Source organism: Rousettus aegyptiacus, unplaced genomic scaffold (genome assembly GCF_014176215.1).
Source record: "Rousettus aegyptiacus isolate mRouAeg1 unplaced genomic scaffold, mRouAeg1.p scaffold_m13_p_1, whole genome shotgun sequence".
Lineage (NCBI taxonomy): Eukaryota > Metazoa > Chordata > Mammalia > Chiroptera > Pteropodidae > Rousettus > Rousettus aegyptiacus.
This window is the reverse complement of record NW_023416284.1, coordinates 71,736,449-71,756,349: the sequence shown is the minus strand read 5'-3', so window position 1 is coordinate 71,756,349 and position 19,901 is coordinate 71,736,449. Positions and strand designations below refer to the sequence as shown.

Below are 19,901 nucleotides of genomic sequence, written 5' to 3'. Positions count from 1 at the left end.
ATCCAACCACTATCAGTCACCATTCAAGATTCAAGTTATACTGAGACCAAAAAAAATTTTAAAAAAAGGCTGTGTCGCTGAGACAGTCAGCCAGATCCTGATGACATTATTTGAACCCTCTCTTTCCACTGACACCTGAAGTCAGCCCCATCTTTCTCTTTTTTCTTACTACTTTTTTTTTGCCATCAGAGTAATACATGCATATATATATAGATAGATATATGTATATATCGATATACACACACAAACACACACACATATACATATATAGTTTTTTTAAACCATACAGTAGAAGACAAATGGTGATACCCTGCCCCACTCAGTCCCCTAGTCCAGCTCCCATCTTGCTCTCTTGAGCTTTTTTTGTTGTTGGTATTTTGTTTCCTGGTATTTTTTTTTAACTGTTTATTTTCCACCACCCTTATTTCCATTTTCTGTTTAAGAGTCTGTGGAAGAACAGCTTAAAACCACTTCGTGGTTTTCCTATGCATGCAGTGGGGAAAATCAGTTTTCAGAGGCAGGCTGAGCACCCCAGCCCTCAGGAGGGAACTGCTGAACAGACACAGAGAGGATCTGCCCGCCTTCAGACTGGTCTGTGGCTTCAGGTTGAACAGCAGTAAATCTGAGAGCTGGAGCCCTCCATTCACCCTGAAATTCCTCCTTGGTCACAGCCTTTCAGCAGTAACCTGCTCTTTTTTTTTTTTTTTTTTTTTTTTTTTTCAATCTCTTCAGGATCTCTGTAGCAGTAAAGATCAGTCATGACCTCCCACGTTGGTCACAGGAGATGGTGCCACACATGCACAGAACTTCCCCGCCCAGCACCCATCAAATCAGACCCACCAAGTGAGCTCCCTTGTCGCACAGGATGGTCACCTGGCACAGAGCAGAGTCTGTACTATACAGAGCGATGGTAGGAAGGTTAACATAAGATGCCTCTGAGAGGCTGGTGGTCAGCGCTGGGATCAGCAGCCACTGGAAGTTCCGGTTAGCTACTTTGATCCGGTTAGTGAAGTTTCCAGGAGTGAAGTGGCCAGCCATAGGAGTGGTTCCAGTGGCAGCAGCAAGCTTCAGTATTCCTGAAGGAAATGACACTGACATCAGCAGGGTTTTCAATGGCAACAAGGGCAAAAGCCGCCAACAGAAGCTTCTCCAAGGTTCTCTTCAGATTTATGATATAAACATCACTTTTTCCTTCCGCAGATGTATCATTCCATTTGTAAGTCAAGTTTAGTGCCACAAAAGTGGGTTCTTGCTGCAAGAAATTCGAGGATGTACTCCTTCATTTGCAGGAAATCAAGGGCTCTGGACATTCTGAAAATTTCTCTTTAAATTATAGTGGGAACTCAGAATGATGTAGTACAGACCACCTTCTGGTTAGCACAGAAGGGCCTGCTTTTCCTGGCATGAGTGATAACCTTTCTTTCAAAAAATTTTTTTTGATTTTCTGTATATCTATGCAACTATTTTTTTAATTGTCAAATGCTCATCATTTCTCCCATTTCAAATTCATTCATAGATTTCACTTTTGCTTTTGAAACTTCTTTCCCTAGGCCACTACTCTTATTTTTCTATCCTAGGAGACTTCAGGGTAGAATGATAAGCTGGCACATTAAACTTCTTGTTCTTGGACCCCCTAAATGGCAACATATAGAAAGTTTTCTCAGGGACTATTCAGTTTCTCAAAAGAAGAATACTCCTATATCTAGCTTAGGAGGCGGGGGTTTGGCTGAAGGAATTTCAAGAACAGAGCTTGAGAAAAATTTGGGGATGAGGAGTCACTATTCAGCATACAGATTGTATGTAATCTGCTTCCTGCAAGCCTTGTGTTCCACTTCCTCTTTCCAAAGTACCTTATACCTCCAAGTTCCAAGTCTCTCCTCCTTAAGTCAATGGCCTTCTATCTTGCAAAAATACATCCAACTTGTAGGTTTATAACTTTATTCCTTTGTTTTATTTCAATGGGTATTTTAAAAAGGCGATGAGTACATGTGTTCAGTTCATCATGCTTTTCCAGACTATTTTTCTCAAATTCATTTAACTCAGGAATTAGATCCTTGTGGAATCTAATTTTATTTTCATTTTTCTATTAGAGTTGATATTCAATATTATTTTACATTAGTTTCATGTGTAAGGGACAGTGGTTGAACATTTATACAATTTACAAAGTGATCCCCCGATTAGTCTGGTACTCACCCGGCACTATACATAGTTATTACAATATTATTGACTATATTCTGTATGCTGTACTTCACATCTTCATGACTAGTTTGTAACTACCAATTTGTACTTCTTAATCCCTTCACCTTTTCACCCAGTGCCCCAACATCCCCTCCCACCCGGCAATCACCAGTCTGTTCTCTGTATCTACGAGTTTTCTTTTTGTTTGTTCATTTATTTCATTCCATAGATTCTACATATAAATGAAATCATATGGCATCTGTCTTTCTCCATCCAATTTATTTCACTAAGCATAATATACTCTAGGTCCATCCATGTTATTGGAAATAGTAAGATTTCATTTTCTATGGCTAAGTAGAATTCCATTTTATATATGCACCACTTGTTCTTTATTCAATCATCTATTGATGGACACTTAGGTTGCTTCCATATCTTGGCTATTGTAAATAGTGTGTTGGTTTTCTTTGAATAAATACCCAGAAGTGAAATTGGTGGGTCATAAAGTAGTTCTATTTTATTTTTTTGAGGAAACTCCAAACCGTTTTCCATAAGGGCTGTAATCACACCAACAGTGCATGAGGGTTCCCTTTTCTCCACATCCTTGCCAACACTTGTTTGTTGATTTATTGATGATGTACTGGGTCTTACTAATGAGTCCCACTGAGGTCACACCTCAGTGAACTTCTGTGCTCACCAGTAATTTTTATAGTAACTTTATATTAATATTTCAGAACATAAATCCATCTTTTAACTCTGTGTCAGATAGTAATTTATTGACCCTCAGCTCCAAATCTTTGCTTGCTCTGCAATAATGGAGCTAAACTCTGTAAGTACTTCTTCCATCCCAGTTGGTCTGACATAGGCTTCGGTAGTAGAGAACACTGGTGGGGGAAGGGGGCACACTTGAAAAAGAGGCTTATCTTTCTGGTCTCATGTGCTCATCTCCTTAGGCTCTTATAGCATGCAAGGTTCCTTTCAGCAGTGCCCCGTAGTCAGCAACAAGCAGCAATTTCCCATGGCAATTTCCCACAGTACACCTTCTTGAATGGCTTCATAGTATGCTACTGGCAAAGCACCTTCCTGTAAGTATTTCTCTGGGTACTTTGCAGTGAGTTTCATAATAAAGGCACTTACCTGTGGACAGCTTCTCTCAGGACTGCAGAAAGAGGATTTCTAATGAGTCCCGCTGAGGTCACACCTCAGTTAACTTTCCTTGCCTGGGAGCCACAGTCATGCCCTCTCCAGCAATGAAGTGCCAGGTGGAGGAGTGGGGAGGGCTCTTCTTTGTCCACTCTATTTCAGTCCTAAAAGTGGTGGCTGCTCCCTCTATCTATTGTTCCTATATGGTTGGAATTATGTTTGCTTCTTACTAGCTAACCCCCCTTTACTCCAATTCTGTTAACAATTCTTTATAGTGAATGTTTTCTGTTCAAGTTACTGTGTGATTTTTCTCTCTTATCTAGATCCTGACTGAACCAAACCTTCATTTAGTCTTAGTTCTAGATGTTATTAAGTATTTAATGTTCATCAACTGTCCTTCTGTCACTGTCAGTCATTTTGGTTGTTGAGCTTCATCCTCTTGTAGGTTCCTCAAGAGAAACTCAAGTGAATAACACTCTCTAAGTTATTTCATTTTGATAACAAATTAGTTTATGCTTTTATATGTAAAATTCAGTTTTGCTGTATACAACGTCCTTGGTTCTCATTTTCTTTCAATACTTTAAGTGTTTCACCATTTTCTTATCACATGAAGTATGAATGTTTGTATCTTATGATAGCCAAATTGTCTTTCTTTCATAAATTACTTTTTTGGCTTAAATGACTACTTTTCAAAAAAATGTAAGTCTAGTAATTTTACTAGAATACATCTTGTTGTTCATTCTCAATATTTTTAGATATGCTTTTTCAATATGAGGTTTTAAATATATGTTAATATACATATGAAATATATAAATATACATGTATGAATATGTATAAATATAATATATATGTTTCTACTTCAGGAAAGTTCTTTTGAATTATGATGTGTTGTATTTGTTCTGTTAGCCAGATTGTTTTTCTTTATTAGAGACACTTTATCCATATGTTGGACCTTCCTTGCTTATTTTCAATATTATTTCTCTCAAATCATTTCTATGCCTTTCTCTATATATTTTTATTTGACTTAAGAAAATCTCATTTTCAAATTTGAGTTCTCTTTGGGTACTATCTTTTGTGTTTGTTTACTACTATGTTATTTCTAATTTACTATTCTTTTCTGAAATTATTTTTTCTTTTATTTCTAATTCTATCCCAAGTTCTGTTACTTTATGGGTTTTTGAGTTTTCTCTTTCATGTCTTATCATTTTCTTAATATAATTACAGTTTTGATATGATTTTTCAGCTTTGACACTATGCAAGTTTTAAATTTATGGTTTGATCCAACCATCCTGTATTTGGGGTTTGTGGTGTTATCTGTCATCTAGTTTTGTTGTAAATATTGTTCCATGCATTTTTGGTTTTTCTATCTACTGTTTTTATGTGAGGATTCATGGAGATACAAAATTCATGAATCACCGTCTTTCTAGAATCCATTTATATTTTTGACTCATGAATACTCTCTTTCTACATCCCTGAGACTTCAATCTTTAGTTGAGCATGATGCAAAGCAGCTAGGGTTGATCAGTATGTTGTTTGGATTGGCGATGACGCATTACACCACATCCTCATTCTTGAGTGATGATTCACTTGGTTATAACTTCTAGGCTGTCAATAGTTACCCCTCAGTACTATGTACCTATCTATCTATATGTATGTATATATATATATTCAGCACATATTTTTTATGAATTTGGTTTCCAGTCTAAATGTCATTTTTTTGTAAATAGCTTATGTTTTAACTGCTGCTATTTAGATCATTAAAATTTTCTCTTTGCTTAAACTCATCATGATGTATACATTGTTTTCTCAAGACTTGATTTGCTTCTTCAATCTAAAGTCATCTTTCAAGTCTAGAAAATTATTGGCCATTATTTCTTTGAACCTTGCCTCACTTCTCTCTTTTGAAATGCCTCTTAGATGTACTGTTGGATCTTCTTATATTAAGTAGAACCTCTGAACTTGTTGGTTATATAAGGCAAAAAAAAATTTTTTTTCTTAAGGCATTTAGAATTAGGTTTTTTTTTTATCACCGAAACAGAAACACTCTTTTCTCAGATGCAAAGTCAGAAAAAGAGAAATAGAAAGGATCCCTGAAACTATCATTTGATTATCAGTAACCAAATATCCTTGAAACCTAACTATTCCTGCATCTTTTAGTTCTGCAAGTCAATAAATTCACTAATTTTTTCTCTCTTAAATCAGTTGCAATTGGATTTCTGAAAATTGCAACTGAGTCCTGACTAATCTAAATGTTTACTATATGGCTAGCACTGGTTCAATGAGAGCAATACTTTACACTTGTCCCATGCCATCTTCATTTCCTTGTTCCTGCTTCTCCTGCCTCTGCTGCTCAACTTGAAATGCTTGATTGTTCAAACTTTACAATTTCCTCAGTTTATTTTAAAACCAAATTTGTAAGGGTAACCTTTCTAACTATAGGCCACCGTGATCTTTCTCTTATTTTGGATTTAAGTTATTCTCATATTGTCCTAAATAGGTCTTCAAGTGTTTCATCAAAGTCCTTCCCTTTAATCAAAGCATTAGTTTTTTTCAAGGTCAAAAGTTAAACCTTTTACTTTTATATCTCCCAAAGCAAAGTCAGTTAAGAATACAACTTTATTGCATCTGTATTAGCAAGTACACACAAAGTACTTGGCCCCTGTAGGTCTTCTGTATGGTACTGGGGATACATATATATATTTCTATCACTTAATCAAATTAATGACATAGGAAAGTATATTAAAATATAAATATATAGGTGCTATACATAGTTCAGAAGGGGAAATCATGCCTGGGCTGGGATACTCAAAGAAGACTCCAAGCCCTGGGATATGAATGGGCCTTGCATTAACAGAAAATAAAGGAAAAGGCACCAAAGGTAGACACTGGGTTTGAGGAAGGGCACAGCTGTGCTAAAGTAGTAAGCTTGTGACTACAGCAATGGAAAGTAAGACTTTAGGGACACAGGTTAGTTCTAGAATGAGGGTCTAGCTCATAAAACAGCATAATCCCTCCTCCCTTCTCTTACAATGAAAATCTCTGCAGCTGCGCCATACTCTCTTGACATATGTCCCCGTTTAGTTTGGTTATTAATTTCTTAACTTCTTAAGGGCCTATGACTCGTAACACCTTCCTGAGTACAAATGGCCGAGGATAGTTAACTGAAATGAATGCAGGAAGAAATACGCAACAAGCCCTGCGCCCAGAAAGCAAAACAATTGCGGCTTCGCAAGAGAAAGAGCGACGCTGATCCCTGGGACCTTTCTAGGAAATCCTCTTCCCACATTAGCCATTTCTCCCGGGAAAGCCTGAGTCCACATCCCGCGTGATTATCTAGGGAAGCCTCGGGCCTTAGACTGCATTAAAACCTTCATTAAAATCCCGTGGGGGTTGGGGAGGGCGGTGACGGTCTGCAAGCCCAAGAACCAGTGATTTCCCAAGCAAGCTCCAGGGATCCCAGCCCCACTTCCCCGCCCTGCCTCCCACGCCCCGCCCCGCCCCGCCCCGTCCGCCCCGCCCCGCCCCGCCCCGCCCCACGGCCGGCGACGCCGCGACGGGTGGGGTTTCCGCTTCCGCTGGCAGATTGTTGACGCTGGTGGCTGCTGCGGTGGCGACGGGGCCGTTGGGGAGGGGCCAGTGGGGGAGGGATACGGCGCAGTGACAAGACAGCGGAGGGTGCTGCTGAGGCAACGATGGCAGAGGGGCCGGAGGAGGCCCGAGGCCGCCCTCCTGGGCAGGGCGACAGCGGAGGGGACCACGAACCAGTCCCTTCCCTGAGAGGCCCTCCTGCCGCCGCTGCCCCACGCCCCCGGGACGGGCCGCAGGCCGAACCCCAAGCCCCGGGCAGGCCCCCGCCCGCGGGCCTCGCGCCCACTGCAGCCGCCGCCGAGGAGTCGGAGCAGCCCCGCGAGCCTGGGAAGCGCGGGGAGGCGCCGTCCAGCTCCGGTGCGGGTCTGCAGGAGGCGGCGGGCTGCGAGGCGCCGGAGGCCGCGGCCCCGCGGGAGAAGCCGGCGCGACTAAGCGCTCGCGAGTACTCCCGGCAGGTGCACGAGTGGCTGTGGCAGTCTTACTGCGGCTACCTCACCTGGCACAGCGGCCTGGCCGCCTTCCCAACCTACTGCAGTCCCCAGCCGTCCCCGCCGAGCTACTCCTCGGGCGGCGCTGCCGCTGTCCCCCAGGCCGCGGCGCCGCCGCCCCTTCAGCTGGGCTATTACAACCCCTTCTACTTCCTGAGCGCCGCGGCTGCCGGCCCTGACTCGGGGGCGGCTCCCGGCTTCACCACCCCTGCTCCCGTCACGGGACTGGGACCTCGGGCTCCTCACGTGCAAGGATCCGTCCGGGCAGCCCCAGTGACGAGGGTGGGATCCGCCGCCCCTTCGCGAACCCCGAGCGAGAATGGGCGCCAGGCAGGTGAGAAGCGCGAGCGAGAGGTTGCGTGGAGAGGGTCTTCGGGGAACTGGGGGGTACCAGAGGCAAGTTTATATAGCATGTAGCCGCGGCTGCTGCTACTGCTACTCCAGTTGGCATTTCTCCGCGTGCTTCAGCTATCGTCTGCCCAGGCCTTAAACACTGTACAGAGAGGCTGTACAGTTTTTAATACCTTTAGACTTGGCACTCGAAATAGATTCCTTTGCTCCCGAGACTGACTAATCGTTTCCTCGTGTAAAGAAATCTCTGCTCCTTCAACCACCCTCTTTGATCTCCTAGTTCTAGTGAATGAGATCCAAAGCTTTTCTCAGATGGCAAACCTACATGGCAGGGTGCGGTGGGGGAGTTGACTGGTAATGCTGGAAATTATCCGGACGTGACGTTATTATATGTTATCTATATATTATAGAATATGATCACATAGGTAATATAGAATTAATATATTAATTATATTCCATATTACCCATATATTAGGGACAATGGAACTGGTGGATATAAAAGGAGATTTACATGCATACAAATGGAGTTCTGAACCTCTGGCTGGGTTCTGGCTGAATAATTTTGTATATTGTATGTTTATGGAAATGAGAATATTTCACATTAGTTACTTTTATTATTTAGAGTTTTAATTCAGCAATAGATATATGGGACAAGAATTAGCCACTCTGAATTTAATTCCATTTAGAATTTTGGATGACAGATCAATTTAGTACATAGAAAGCAAGACTAAATGAATAGGAGGTTTTAAAATGAGGAACACAGATTTACTTTGTACTAATTGTCTATACTTTGATTTTTACTAAAATATGTTTAATTTTGTATCATACACTTATGATCACTTGGATTCTCCTTATTACTAGGAGACCCTAGCAAAATGTGTTGAGTACCTTAAATAAATTTATATGTGAAATTATTTTTTAAGCATTGAGGTGAAAGCATACTTTAAACTTTTCACAAAGTGTTGCTGTATTTTAATAATATGTATTATTGTACTACTGGTGGAGTCAGTCAATGCTAGTAATTGTTGCAAAGTTATAAATTTTATTGGCAAGTTGTACCTTGACTTTACATTCTTCATTTATTTACCTAGCTTGGGTTCCAAGGCATATGTGAAATGATTAGGTTTTTCTAACTTTTTTTTTTTTTTAATTTACAGGCAGAGAGTATGTTATTCCATCCTTGGCCCACAGATTTATGGCAGAAATGGTGGATTTCTTTATTCTCTTCTTTATAAAAGCAACCATTGTCTTAAGCATTATGCATCTCAGTGGAATAAAGTAAGTTAAGGCCATTTGCAGAAAGGTTTTAATGTCTTCTGTCCGAAGATCTTTTTTTGAAATTCAGTTCATGCCTGCAAGTGACTACATGGATAATTGGTGGCCAGTGTCATGATTTCTTTTTAAGAGCTTTGTCAGATTTGGTTTTTTTGTTGTTGTTGTTGTCGTTAATTTTAAGAAATGACTACAAAAGAGAGAAAAACACTTAATTCTGCGAGATCTGTGGGAATCTCAAGGTAAAAAGAGCCTCCAAACCCAGTTTAATTTTATTCAACTCTTTTTCTTAGGCCAGGAACTCATTTTCCTCTTACTAGGCATAAAAAGTTTTTGGTAGATGAACTATATTAATAATCAGCTAGATGGCATTTCCAAATATGATTGTTTATACTATCAAGCAAGTTCCAAGTGAACTGCAAAGTGATCCATTTATGTGAATAATAATCTTTTCTGATTACTAATCATAGTAGCAGTTGTCACTTGCTAAGTACTTTCTACATGCTAGACATAGGTTGAGCTCACCTCTTTATATGGATTCTTATTTAATCCTACCACCACTATGAGCTGTAGAGGTTAATACCTTCATTTTATAGATTGAAATTTAGGTTTACAAGAAGCCCAGAATTGACCAAGTTATGAAGGTAGTAAGTGACAGTCAGGATATAAACCCTTGTAGTCAAATTTCAGGGCCCTTGCCAGGAACCTGAGTATTACGGTGATTCCTTTCTGTCTCTCCCTCTCCTACTCCTACATTTCCAATCAAGTACCAACTCCTTTCTGTTGAATCTCCTGAATAGCCCAAAACATTCCCTCTTCACTGTCAGGCCATTTTACTTCATAATTCCTTTTCTAGTTACTATCATCTCCTGTTTGCATTATAGCAAAAGTCTTCTAACTGGTATCTCAGTCTCCTGTATTATCTCAGTCCAATCTCTGATATAGAACCAAAGAGATCATAAATTGATTTTGTACCTCTCCTTCCTTAAAACCCTTCAGTGGTTTCTCATTGCCATCAGGATACAGTCTTATGTTCATGTGGTTCAGATGCCCTTATTTCTTAATTACTGTCACCCCTCATACTTAGTATTTGAGATATACCAAACTGCTTACAGCTTCCATCACACTCTTTGTTTCAAGGCTTGGTAGCCCCTGTCTCTGATACTTCTTCCTTATTAGTCTGGCTGACTTCTCTTCATCCTTCAAATCTCAGCAAAAATGGCATTTCTAGGACGCCTTCACAAGTTCTCATCCCATTTTATTATTTTGTTCTGCTTCCTCTGCATGGTTAAAATCTCCATGAAAGCAGAGACCATGTTGAGTTCACTCACCATTATATTCCCAGGGCTAGTACAGTGCCTGTTTATGATAGTGCTGCTTATTTGTTGAATAGGCTAATGAGTGTTTTATAAAACTGGATGGTTGAAAACCTAAAGATTACATTAGAATTTCAGTTAAAATTTATGACTTATACTAATGGAAACAATAAATGCAACTGCTCTGATAACTAATTCTTAATAATCCAAAACTATTATTTTGTGTAGGGATATCTCCAAGTTTGCTATGCATTATATAATAGAAGAAATAGATGAAGACACATCAATGGAAGACTTGCAGAAAATGATGGTTGTGGCTCTTATATACAGATTATTAGTTTGTTTCTATGAGGTAAGCTACTGACTTCAGCAAATGTTAATATTTAATAATCCAACTTTAGATTATCAGGCCAAGATAAAAAGATTTTCTTTAACAATACTTCTCAAGTTAAAAAAACAAACAAAAAAACAACCTTCTGAGTGGAGACGTTTTATAATTTCTTTGTAGTATATTTCAGTCTCACGGTCCAAAAATATACTTGTAATTGATTGCGGAACTTGAAATGTTTTTCCATAGAAACAACTTGCTAAAAAATATAATGGGTCATAGAGAAATATTACAGTAGACATCTGATGGTATTAAAGACATTAGAGACTTGCAGAAATGCATTAAAAGGGTAACCTTTGATATTCTGTGAAAGTCAACTTGAAATTTTTAAGGCATGAATAATATGGCAACTTACCTTTAAAGGAAAACTTACCTTTAAAATTGGTATAGGTGAGTTAGTAAATATTTTTAAATTATCCTCTTTCCTTAGATAATTTGCATTTGGGGAGCAGGTGGAGCTACCCCAGGGAAGTTCCTGCTGGGGCTTCGAGTTGTGACATGTGATACATCAGTGCTTATTGCACCGAGTCGGGTTTTAGTGATTCCTTCCTCAAATGTTAGCATCACAACGTAAGTTCTTTCCTTAGCTTAATCCACTATGTACTTAAAATAATGCTTTATTTTCTTGATAGTGTTCTTTCTTGATAGAATACTATTCATTTATATGTGGTTGTTATAGTTTATAGTAATCAATATAATTTAAAAGTTATACCATTTGACATAGTATTTTTAAGATGTTGGTACTTTTTCTTCATGGTATAAAGTAAATAGGCTTACATTAAGTTTAAAACAAAGTTTGAGTATTTTTCAGTTATATTAATATGTTTGTAGACCCCCTCTTCAGTATACATTTTCAAGAGAAACATTTTTTGAAAGTCACAATAATGAAAGGGTGATTTGAGTGTTGATGCTACTTATGTCAGTATTCCATGCCTAGCTTTATTATTCTCTAGATCTGTGGATATTGGGTCAGTTACTAACCTTCATTGAGCCTGTCATTATCCCATCTTGAATAGGCAGTAAGAGTTTTGATAACTATGAATGCACACATTCTGCCCTCCCTGCACCCCTTTGAAATACTTCCAGTACTCATGGCCAGCTGTTGGCATCTGGTTCTCAAGGAAGGTACAAACAGTGATAATGGAAGTTGGGGAGGTGAGTAGGTGGTAATCAGTTGAGCAAAACAAGATACTGGCAAGAATAATTGCCAGCCTGATTCAGAGCTGGATTATATAAAGAAATATAAATGAAAGATTCTAGAACCCTTGATTTCGCTGACATCCTCAAAATTTCCTTACAATTTTGTGTTTATAATAATCCTGGGTACTAATTTTAATGAGTCAATAATGACTAATGTTTACTGAGCTCCTTATAAATGCTGCATATGTATTAACTCACTAAATCCTAACCTTATAAGATAGGTAATGTAAGTACTATTATCTCCTTTTTACAGATGTGGAATACAATTAATGCCTGGTAGAAATGGATCTGAAACCAACTAGTCTGGATTCAGAGCCCACACTCTTAGCCACAGTGCTTTTCTGTAGTCTCTCAGTGCGCTAAAAGGCAGAAATCTAACATAAAGTAGGATAATTCTCCATTCTAAGCTATAGTTGAAAAAAATTTTTAAATTTTAAATCACAGGATACCACAAGAATAAGCTGATAAAAGAATGTACAGTAATTTAAAATGCTAGTGCTTCATAGAAGGTAGAAAATGGGAATGCAGGAAACTTACTCAATTTAGAAGTTACTAAAAACGGGAATGAGTGACGATAGAAAAGATAAGGGAATAGTTACTTCTGGCAAAATGCTAGAAACTTTAGGTCCCATATTACTGCTTTTAATCTGAAAGTTCTACTCTTTTATATTGATGAAATCTTTAGAACTACCCGAGATGGTTTGATCATAATATAATGATACAAAGGCAAAAATTCTCTCAGTTGTACTTTGAATGTTTTAAATACATATTTTGAACTTGATGGAATACTATTCATCTGTATGTGGTTGGTATACAATTTATATTTTTTTGCTTTGTTTTTTCATTTTAGGTCCACTATACGAGCTTTGATCAAGAATTTTTCTATTGCTTCTTTTTTTCCTGCTTTCATCACACTGCTGTTTTTTCAGCATAATCGAACAGCCTATGACATTGTAGCAGGAACCATTGTGGTAAAAAGAAATGGGGTCAGATGATGCCCCCAAAAGCCTGAATTCCATACTCTGGAATAATGACGAGACTAAATTATGTTTCAAGGCCATCAGTATCCCTGGGTTACATTAATTGATGATTTAGAAATTAAAGCAGTCACTCCAGTGTGATGCAGGTGACTATTCTGAAAGTATTGATTTTACTTGAATGCCAAAGAACTTTGCCAGAAGAAAACCTGTTAAATTCAAGTGTTAGAATTTTAGATCGAAAAGAAGGCAAATGGTTTTAGAATCAACAATGGACAATATATGCTAAGATCTAAGGCATTAGAATTTGCCGAAAGCATTTTCAGCTTTGAAATCTCCAAATGAAACTTAATTTTGGTTTATCCCAAAATGATGGAAAACATCCAGTTGTGTTTTGTAAACACATTATTCATCTTGTAGTTAATACTTCTTGGGGAAATTGTTATCTTTGCTTTTTGCGGGGGAGGGAGTGGGGATACAATTCTAATCCACTTATCTCCCAGCCCAGGAGGCATATGTAGAGGCAAGAGAAAGGGGCAAGTGAGACAGGCCTAACACTCCCCTTACCTGAAGTTTTAAAATCTGTACTGCAGTTTACTGTAGGAATGATGTAACTTTACAACTATTCTTAATGCATAAAAATGTATTTGGGGGCAAGTTTGCATGATGATGAAAAAGTATTGTCATTGCTATATTAATATTGATGTATTAAAGAAAAGGTAAGTTAGTTATTGCTTTTAATGGGGGGGGTGAGTAAATTTTCACTGTAAATTTAACTAAAAATTCATGTGCAAGTATTTTCAGTGCCCTAAATCAAACTATAAGTATGTGGGGAAAAATGCCATCAAACTGTTGCAAATTTACTGTAAAACATTATTTCCAGTATGTGTGCAGCATGAAGAAAGTATTAGTGCTTTTCAGTATTCTGAATATTAACTTCTATTTATATACACAAGATATTCACATTAGTCTTTTTATATTTTATATAGTTCCATAACTTTTGAAACATCAAGGAATTAAATAATTTTAGTATTTCATGATTAAGTACTGGTAGCCTGTGAAATAGTAGCAATCTTCCCATTATGGACTGTTCTACAAAGAAGAGTAGCATTTCCAGACATTATTCTAAGGTCTTTGGATCTGTGGGCCAAAAGCTTTCATTTTGGGCTTGCCATGGATGATGTTTTGAGGAAAATGTTAAGCAAAGGAATACTTTGTGTATTGCCATTTTAATTTATTCTTTTGAAGCAGAGTTGTGGAGTTTCAAGTGTGCGTGCATGCTTTTGTTAGATGGCCCAGTTTGCTGTGTTGCGATATACCTGAACTAAGTTTTGTTTCTTACGCATTTTCTCCAACTCTGATATTATCGCCCCCCCCCCCAAAAAAAACCAAAACACTAAATTGTGTTGGACAGTTTCAAGGGTCAATCTAGGCTTTAGTTTTGGTTTTATTAGCAAATGCAAGACATATATATGTATTACCATTATCAATTTTTAAAGTGGATTTTTTTGATATTTAAAACTGAAAATGTTCACATTTGATGGTTATAGAAACCTTAACAGTGTCCTTATTAATACCTTTTTATTGTAAAACTTCATAAACCATGTTTTCCAAAATAATTTTTATTAAATCCAACATTACAGAAAGCCTATCAGTTAAAGTATGTCAAAGTATTAAACAGATCATTCACTTATAGCCTCTGGGAAAATATTTAAGTGTCAGGGCCCTTCATAGTAAGTAAATAAAACTAAAGTTTTATTAGACTAGAAATTGTTACATAAGCATTACTGTATACACTATTTTTGCCAGTGATTGGGAGTTCAAGTTGAAATGTCCTTCAGTCATGTAACTCTGGAATTTATCTGGAATGTATTATTTCCCCTCAGATAATTGATTGGTTTACCATCTAGGCTATTTATTTTTATAGTAAAACAAAAGCAAATAAGTAGTTTGCTATACTTAAAATACTCCACATTTTCTGTATATGTCATTCAGATTATTATCCATCTCAAGATTCAAGTTATACTACATAGCCCTATAAAATAAACATAAGTATTATTACTTTGCTTTTACAACAGAAAAATCCAAGTCTTTCTATTCATGAATTCAGCACTAGAGAGAGATTTTGATTCCCAAATCATTGAAAAAAAAAATACCAGTGGGAAACCATATTTTTTTCTCTGGGGTTGTAAAGAATGGAGAATCCCTCTTTTCAAAACACTTTTCTACTTAATATGTCACTTATAGAAATGCCGAAGCTCAAGCCTAAAATGGCAAAAATAAACTTGACTTCATAGTGCGTTACTCATCACTTTTACAACATAAGGGAACAAAAATTAGGAGTCAGACTAAGAATACTATTTCAATGAATGTGCCTAAATAAAACCACAGAACAAGCAGCTAACTTAGGCATCTAGAAAACTTCAATACCCATTACTAAAGGTAGCCCAAGTGGCTAGTGCACCTTGAGAAAGTCTCACATGTTAATATTCATGCTGGGCCTAGGGTAGGTAAGTGAATGATGGCAAGCCTTACTTTTAGACAAATCTGACTACAGAAGTTAAGCCAATACGTCTTTGGATAGCAAACCTTCACAATATTGCCCAACTGATATTTGTGTTAGATTGGTTTAGAAGTTACTTCTTTCCTACATATTTACCTTCCTATTTTAGCCAAATATTTAGGATTGGAAAGAACATGTATTTGAGGGCCACTTTGTCTAAATTACAAAAGTTGAGTCTTCAGTGTGTTTTGTTTCAAATGGTGGTAAAAATTTTGACTCTGAAAGATTTGTACTAAAAAGGAGTTAAAAATTTATTTTCTACTTGGGAATAAAGATTTGAGGGGAATAGGGACACTAAGTATTTTCATTCTACCCTTATCCCTAATTAAAGACAGACTATTGTTTCTTTTGAAGGGTATTTCTAAACAGTAGTATTCCTAAAATCTGACAAGTGTTTCAATTACTTGCCATTTCCCACCCCCATTTTACAAGATGTACTTACCTGGATGAAGTGCATTTCAAACTGTATTTCCTTGCAGTTCATTATAGTAGGGCTTGACCCACAAACAGTTATCTGATGGCCTGCCTATAAATAAATTCAGCATTCTATTTTTAATAATTTGTATGCCACCAGTTTGTATTGTCTCAATAAACACTTGGTCACCAATTAATTTGCGTCTTGCCCATTTCTTTGAGAAAGTTTGCTCCGTAATCGTCTAAAGGAGACCTTGCTTCCAAATAGCTGTTCTAGCATTCTGTCTTTAGAATTTTACTCATAAATGACTAAGCTTAATGTTAAGCTAATCATGTCCTTAAAAGTTGTTAATCCATCCCACCTATTAAGGTATTAAGGACCCATATTACATATGAGGAACCAGAAATTCAAAGTCTCATAGTTAGTAAATGACTCAGCTGGGAAATTTAAACGTTGTTTTCATCTTAAAAGCATTTCTTATTCTAACCTTTAGACAACTCTAGAGGACAGGATACAAAACAGGTCCTTGAAGGATAAAGATAGATAGTAGATAAATGTAGTTAAACCATGGTCTGGTCAGAGTCCCGCAGATGATGTGCTATTTTGTTAGCCCAGCTACAAACTATGTATTGTGGAATTACAGCGGACTTCTGAGGTGTTTTAAAAAGTTGCCTATGAGAAGTGAAGACTGACATGATCATACAGGTGGCATGTACAGCTAGAACCAACATACCTGTTTCCTTTATACCAAACTTGTCAGTTTCCATTAAACACAAGCTAATTTTTATAAAATTTCCAGTGTCAAACTTTAAACAGGCCCCGGAAATGTGCTACATGTTTCAGTCAACAATGGACCACATATGCAACAGTGGTCACATAAGATTACAATAGAGCTAAAAATTCCTATTGCCTAGTGACATCATAGCCATCATGTATGCCATACGTAGCACAATACAACTACTTATAGTAGTCTGTACAGTAACAAGGTAGACAGGTTTGTCGTTTAGGAGCAACAGGCCATACCATACAGGTTTGTATATGCACACAACAAAATTGCCTAACATCTCTCAGAAGGTACCACCATCAGGGGATGCATGACTACTAATACAATTAAATACAAATTCTTACCAGGCTAAATCAGGAAGTTTAAGGCCTGGTTATAAATTGTAAAAATTAGCCCAACACTTATTTCAAATAATAAAATCCTAATTACGTAAACAATCTCAGGAGAGAATTTGTAGCCAATATTAAGTAGCTTGCTTAAAGATAAAATTTTTCCAGTGTCTGAACTGTATTTTCTTAATGCTTGAAATCATTCAGTAAAACAACCTAACACTTAAATTGTCAAATCTTCTGGGTGCTTATTTAATGAGGGAGATTTTTGGAACCTATCCAGATCAAGGTGAATGAATGAGGAGGTCTTTGAATATACACATCCCACCAAGTTATGATAGATATACCAGTGAGAACTACCAACCCTCTTGACCGAATTATACAAACATACCCGACTATTCAATATTTCTACATACAGCTTTCCTCCCTTGAGATGTTCAGGTAAAAACGATTCCTCATTGGTTCAGCATGAGAAGCGGGCTCTCATTGTTTTCTTTCCATATCCTCTTCTTCTATAAGAGCCATCAATTTTCACTTGTGTACAGAACATATAACCCCAGCCTGCCCAAGGTTGCTGTCACAGCCACAGGGACTGGATCAGAAGTGGGTCTGTAGTCTGAATCAGTCCAATAGGGAGATACCTATGATGGGTTGGAGTAGGGATAGACTGGAGTTTAGAGCTGCCACCAGTGTACTCCAGGGCTGCCATGTGCAGCCTCAAAATTACAGCCATTGAGATGGGAAACACAGGTCCCAAGTCCTGAATACAGCCCTATAGACTTTCATTTTGGGGGCCAGAGAATTTCATTTTCGAGAGGTCACCTTAAGTATGGAAATCACTTGTTTAAAAAAAAAAAAAAGTACTAAAAAAACATTATTTCTAGCACATTTCTTATGAAAAGTCTTTCCAAGAGTAGAAAGCCTCATACTCCCATCCATATGGACTTAAAGTAAGAGTAAGAATGAATGAACCTACAATTTAGGCATTAACTACTTCTTAACATTACTTCTTCCAATATTCACCATCACCATATGCCCCCAAAACAGGCCATGTCAAATGTATATTAATAAAGTATTACAAAAACAAAAGTTCTGCACCAAAACCAGCATTTGATGATGGCCTAAATATTTTTAACAAGAAAAATATATTTTCATGTAAATACGCACATAAAAGCTTAACATTTTAAAGTTCTGAATTTAGACTACAACCAGAAATTCAGCAAAATAAGTCAGCGCAACATAACTGGTATGTTCAAACTGAAGAATAAAATTACCAAAAATTGTCCCCCAAGATTTCTTTTGTGGACCATAGAAATCTTTTTTTTAAAAAAATTAGTAAAATAATCCGAAAGAAATTACACAAAAGGACAAATGAAGATTTTGTGACCTGCTTTGGGTATGTATCTCTAAAAACTCATTAACCAGTGTCTAATTATCAAGGAAGATACAAACACAAACAAATGGTTGTGTGTGTTTATTTCCGACTTTTAAAAAGGTGTGCCAATTTATATATGAAGTAGGCATGAGTCCTAGCACCAGACAAAAGCAGGGTACCTTCTATATGTTATAAAGTCAGATACTCTCCTCTTCACTTAGGAGTTATCCAAATCACTTAAAAGCATTCCTTGAAATTTCTCATCTGACCATTATCAATCTTTATAAGAAGATTTCCTTCTAGAGTTAATACTAGAACAAAAAGTATTTCATAATTTTTTATTGATGGCATTTATCCCATGGTTTTACATGTTAATTATACTGTAATAAACATGGCTTTAATATTAAACTTTTCCTTATTATCCAAAGTCACCACAGTCCATTTCAGTAAATATAAAAATATATGCTTAATACTTTATACAATACTGGTTTTTGGTCCAAACAAAACTGGATCAGAAAAGCCAATAAATTCACTTTAAGAATCCCCAATTTTTTTTAAAAGATTTCCAAATGGATTTAGGCAACTTTGAATAATGGGATTTACATAATAAAATCTGAGACAAGACTAAACAAACAACAAAAAAAAATTTCTAACACAAAATTAAAATTTCAAGTTCACAGATTTATGTTATGCCAAAAAGGACAGAAACAAAATTGTATTTACACACGTTTCATAATAAAATAATGAAAAAGGCAAGACAGGTGATAGAAGAATGAAAATATAGAAATAGCATATAATTATTAAATGGAGAAGGAACTAGATCTAACAAGTCCTTAGCATGGACCATTCTTTAATCAGGCTTCCTCTATCAGAAAATTTTAGTGCACAATACACCCAATTCACTCACTTCACACATACACCAGCACAAACTCAGCATAGAAATCATTCATTTCAACATCCTCTAATCTATACAGAATTCCTCAGATATAATTACAATTTCAATGCGTTCCACAAACGCATATTATCAACGCACACAGCGGTGCACACAGAGGTTCTATACAAAGCCATTTGCTGAGCGGGCTCTTATTCCTGGATTCAGCCAGCCTAAGCCAAATCAGTGAATAACTTGCTGAATCATAAAATGTTTTTGCTGAAGAATCAGTCATCAGTCTAGCTATTATTTTTTTTTTTTTAAAGGGTGGTGGGAGTTGAGGGTGGGGCTTCTGTAAAGAAAGGAAAAAGGAGGAAAATTCCAAAATTAAAGAAGTCCTTGGGCAGATCTGACTTCAGATAACCCCAACATGTAGTACAATCCAGTATGTGAAAGTAGGGCACCAACTGTTGTTAAAACTGTTGTGTATAACACCACTGTGATCTTTATTTCCTGCGTCTAACAGCAGTCTTTATCTTGCGACCAGAAACTGAAGTTCCAGAAGAAGAGAACATATTTTTCCCATTTGACCTGTGAAAAATAAAAACTTCAAAATGTGACATGATACGGACAAAATTGAGAATCATAGTATAATGCTAAATGCGA

The 19,901-nt window shown here is 37.2% G+C and overlaps 2 protein-coding genes and 1 pseudogene across 3 annotated transcripts in view; 1 reads left to right on the top strand and 2 right to left on the bottom strand.

The window, feature by feature from the left end:
* Positions 1-379: 379 nt before the first annotated feature.
* LOC107516272 lies at positions 380-2,157 on the bottom strand (annotated as a pseudogene).
* A 4,756-nt stretch (positions 2,158-6,913) lies between these two features.
* Positions 6,914-16,072, top strand: FAM8A1 (family with sequence similarity 8 member A1). The gene is made up of 5 exons (XM_036236887.1): positions 6,914-7,728; positions 8,903-9,023; positions 10,562-10,685; positions 11,152-11,291; positions 12,772-16,072. Exons 1-5 carry the CDS (start codon positions 7,011-7,013, stop codon positions 12,914-12,916), a joined length of 1,248 nt encoding a protein of 415 aa, XP_036092780.1. The 5' UTR covers positions 6,914-7,010; the 3' UTR covers positions 12,917-16,072.
* Positions 16,073-18,448: 2,376 nt separating this feature from the next.
* The window catches only part of NUP153 (nucleoporin 153), a 65,555-nt gene continuing 64,102 nt past the window's right edge, over positions 18,449-19,901 (bottom strand). For both annotated transcript variants that reach the window (XM_016155858.2, XM_036236885.1), the window contains one exon: positions 18,449-19,826. In XM_016155858.2, coding sequence (XP_016011344.2) covers positions 19,742-19,826 — 85 coding nt within the window. In that variant the 3' untranslated portion in view covers positions 18,449-19,741. The remainder of the gene's footprint in view (positions 19,827-19,901) is intronic.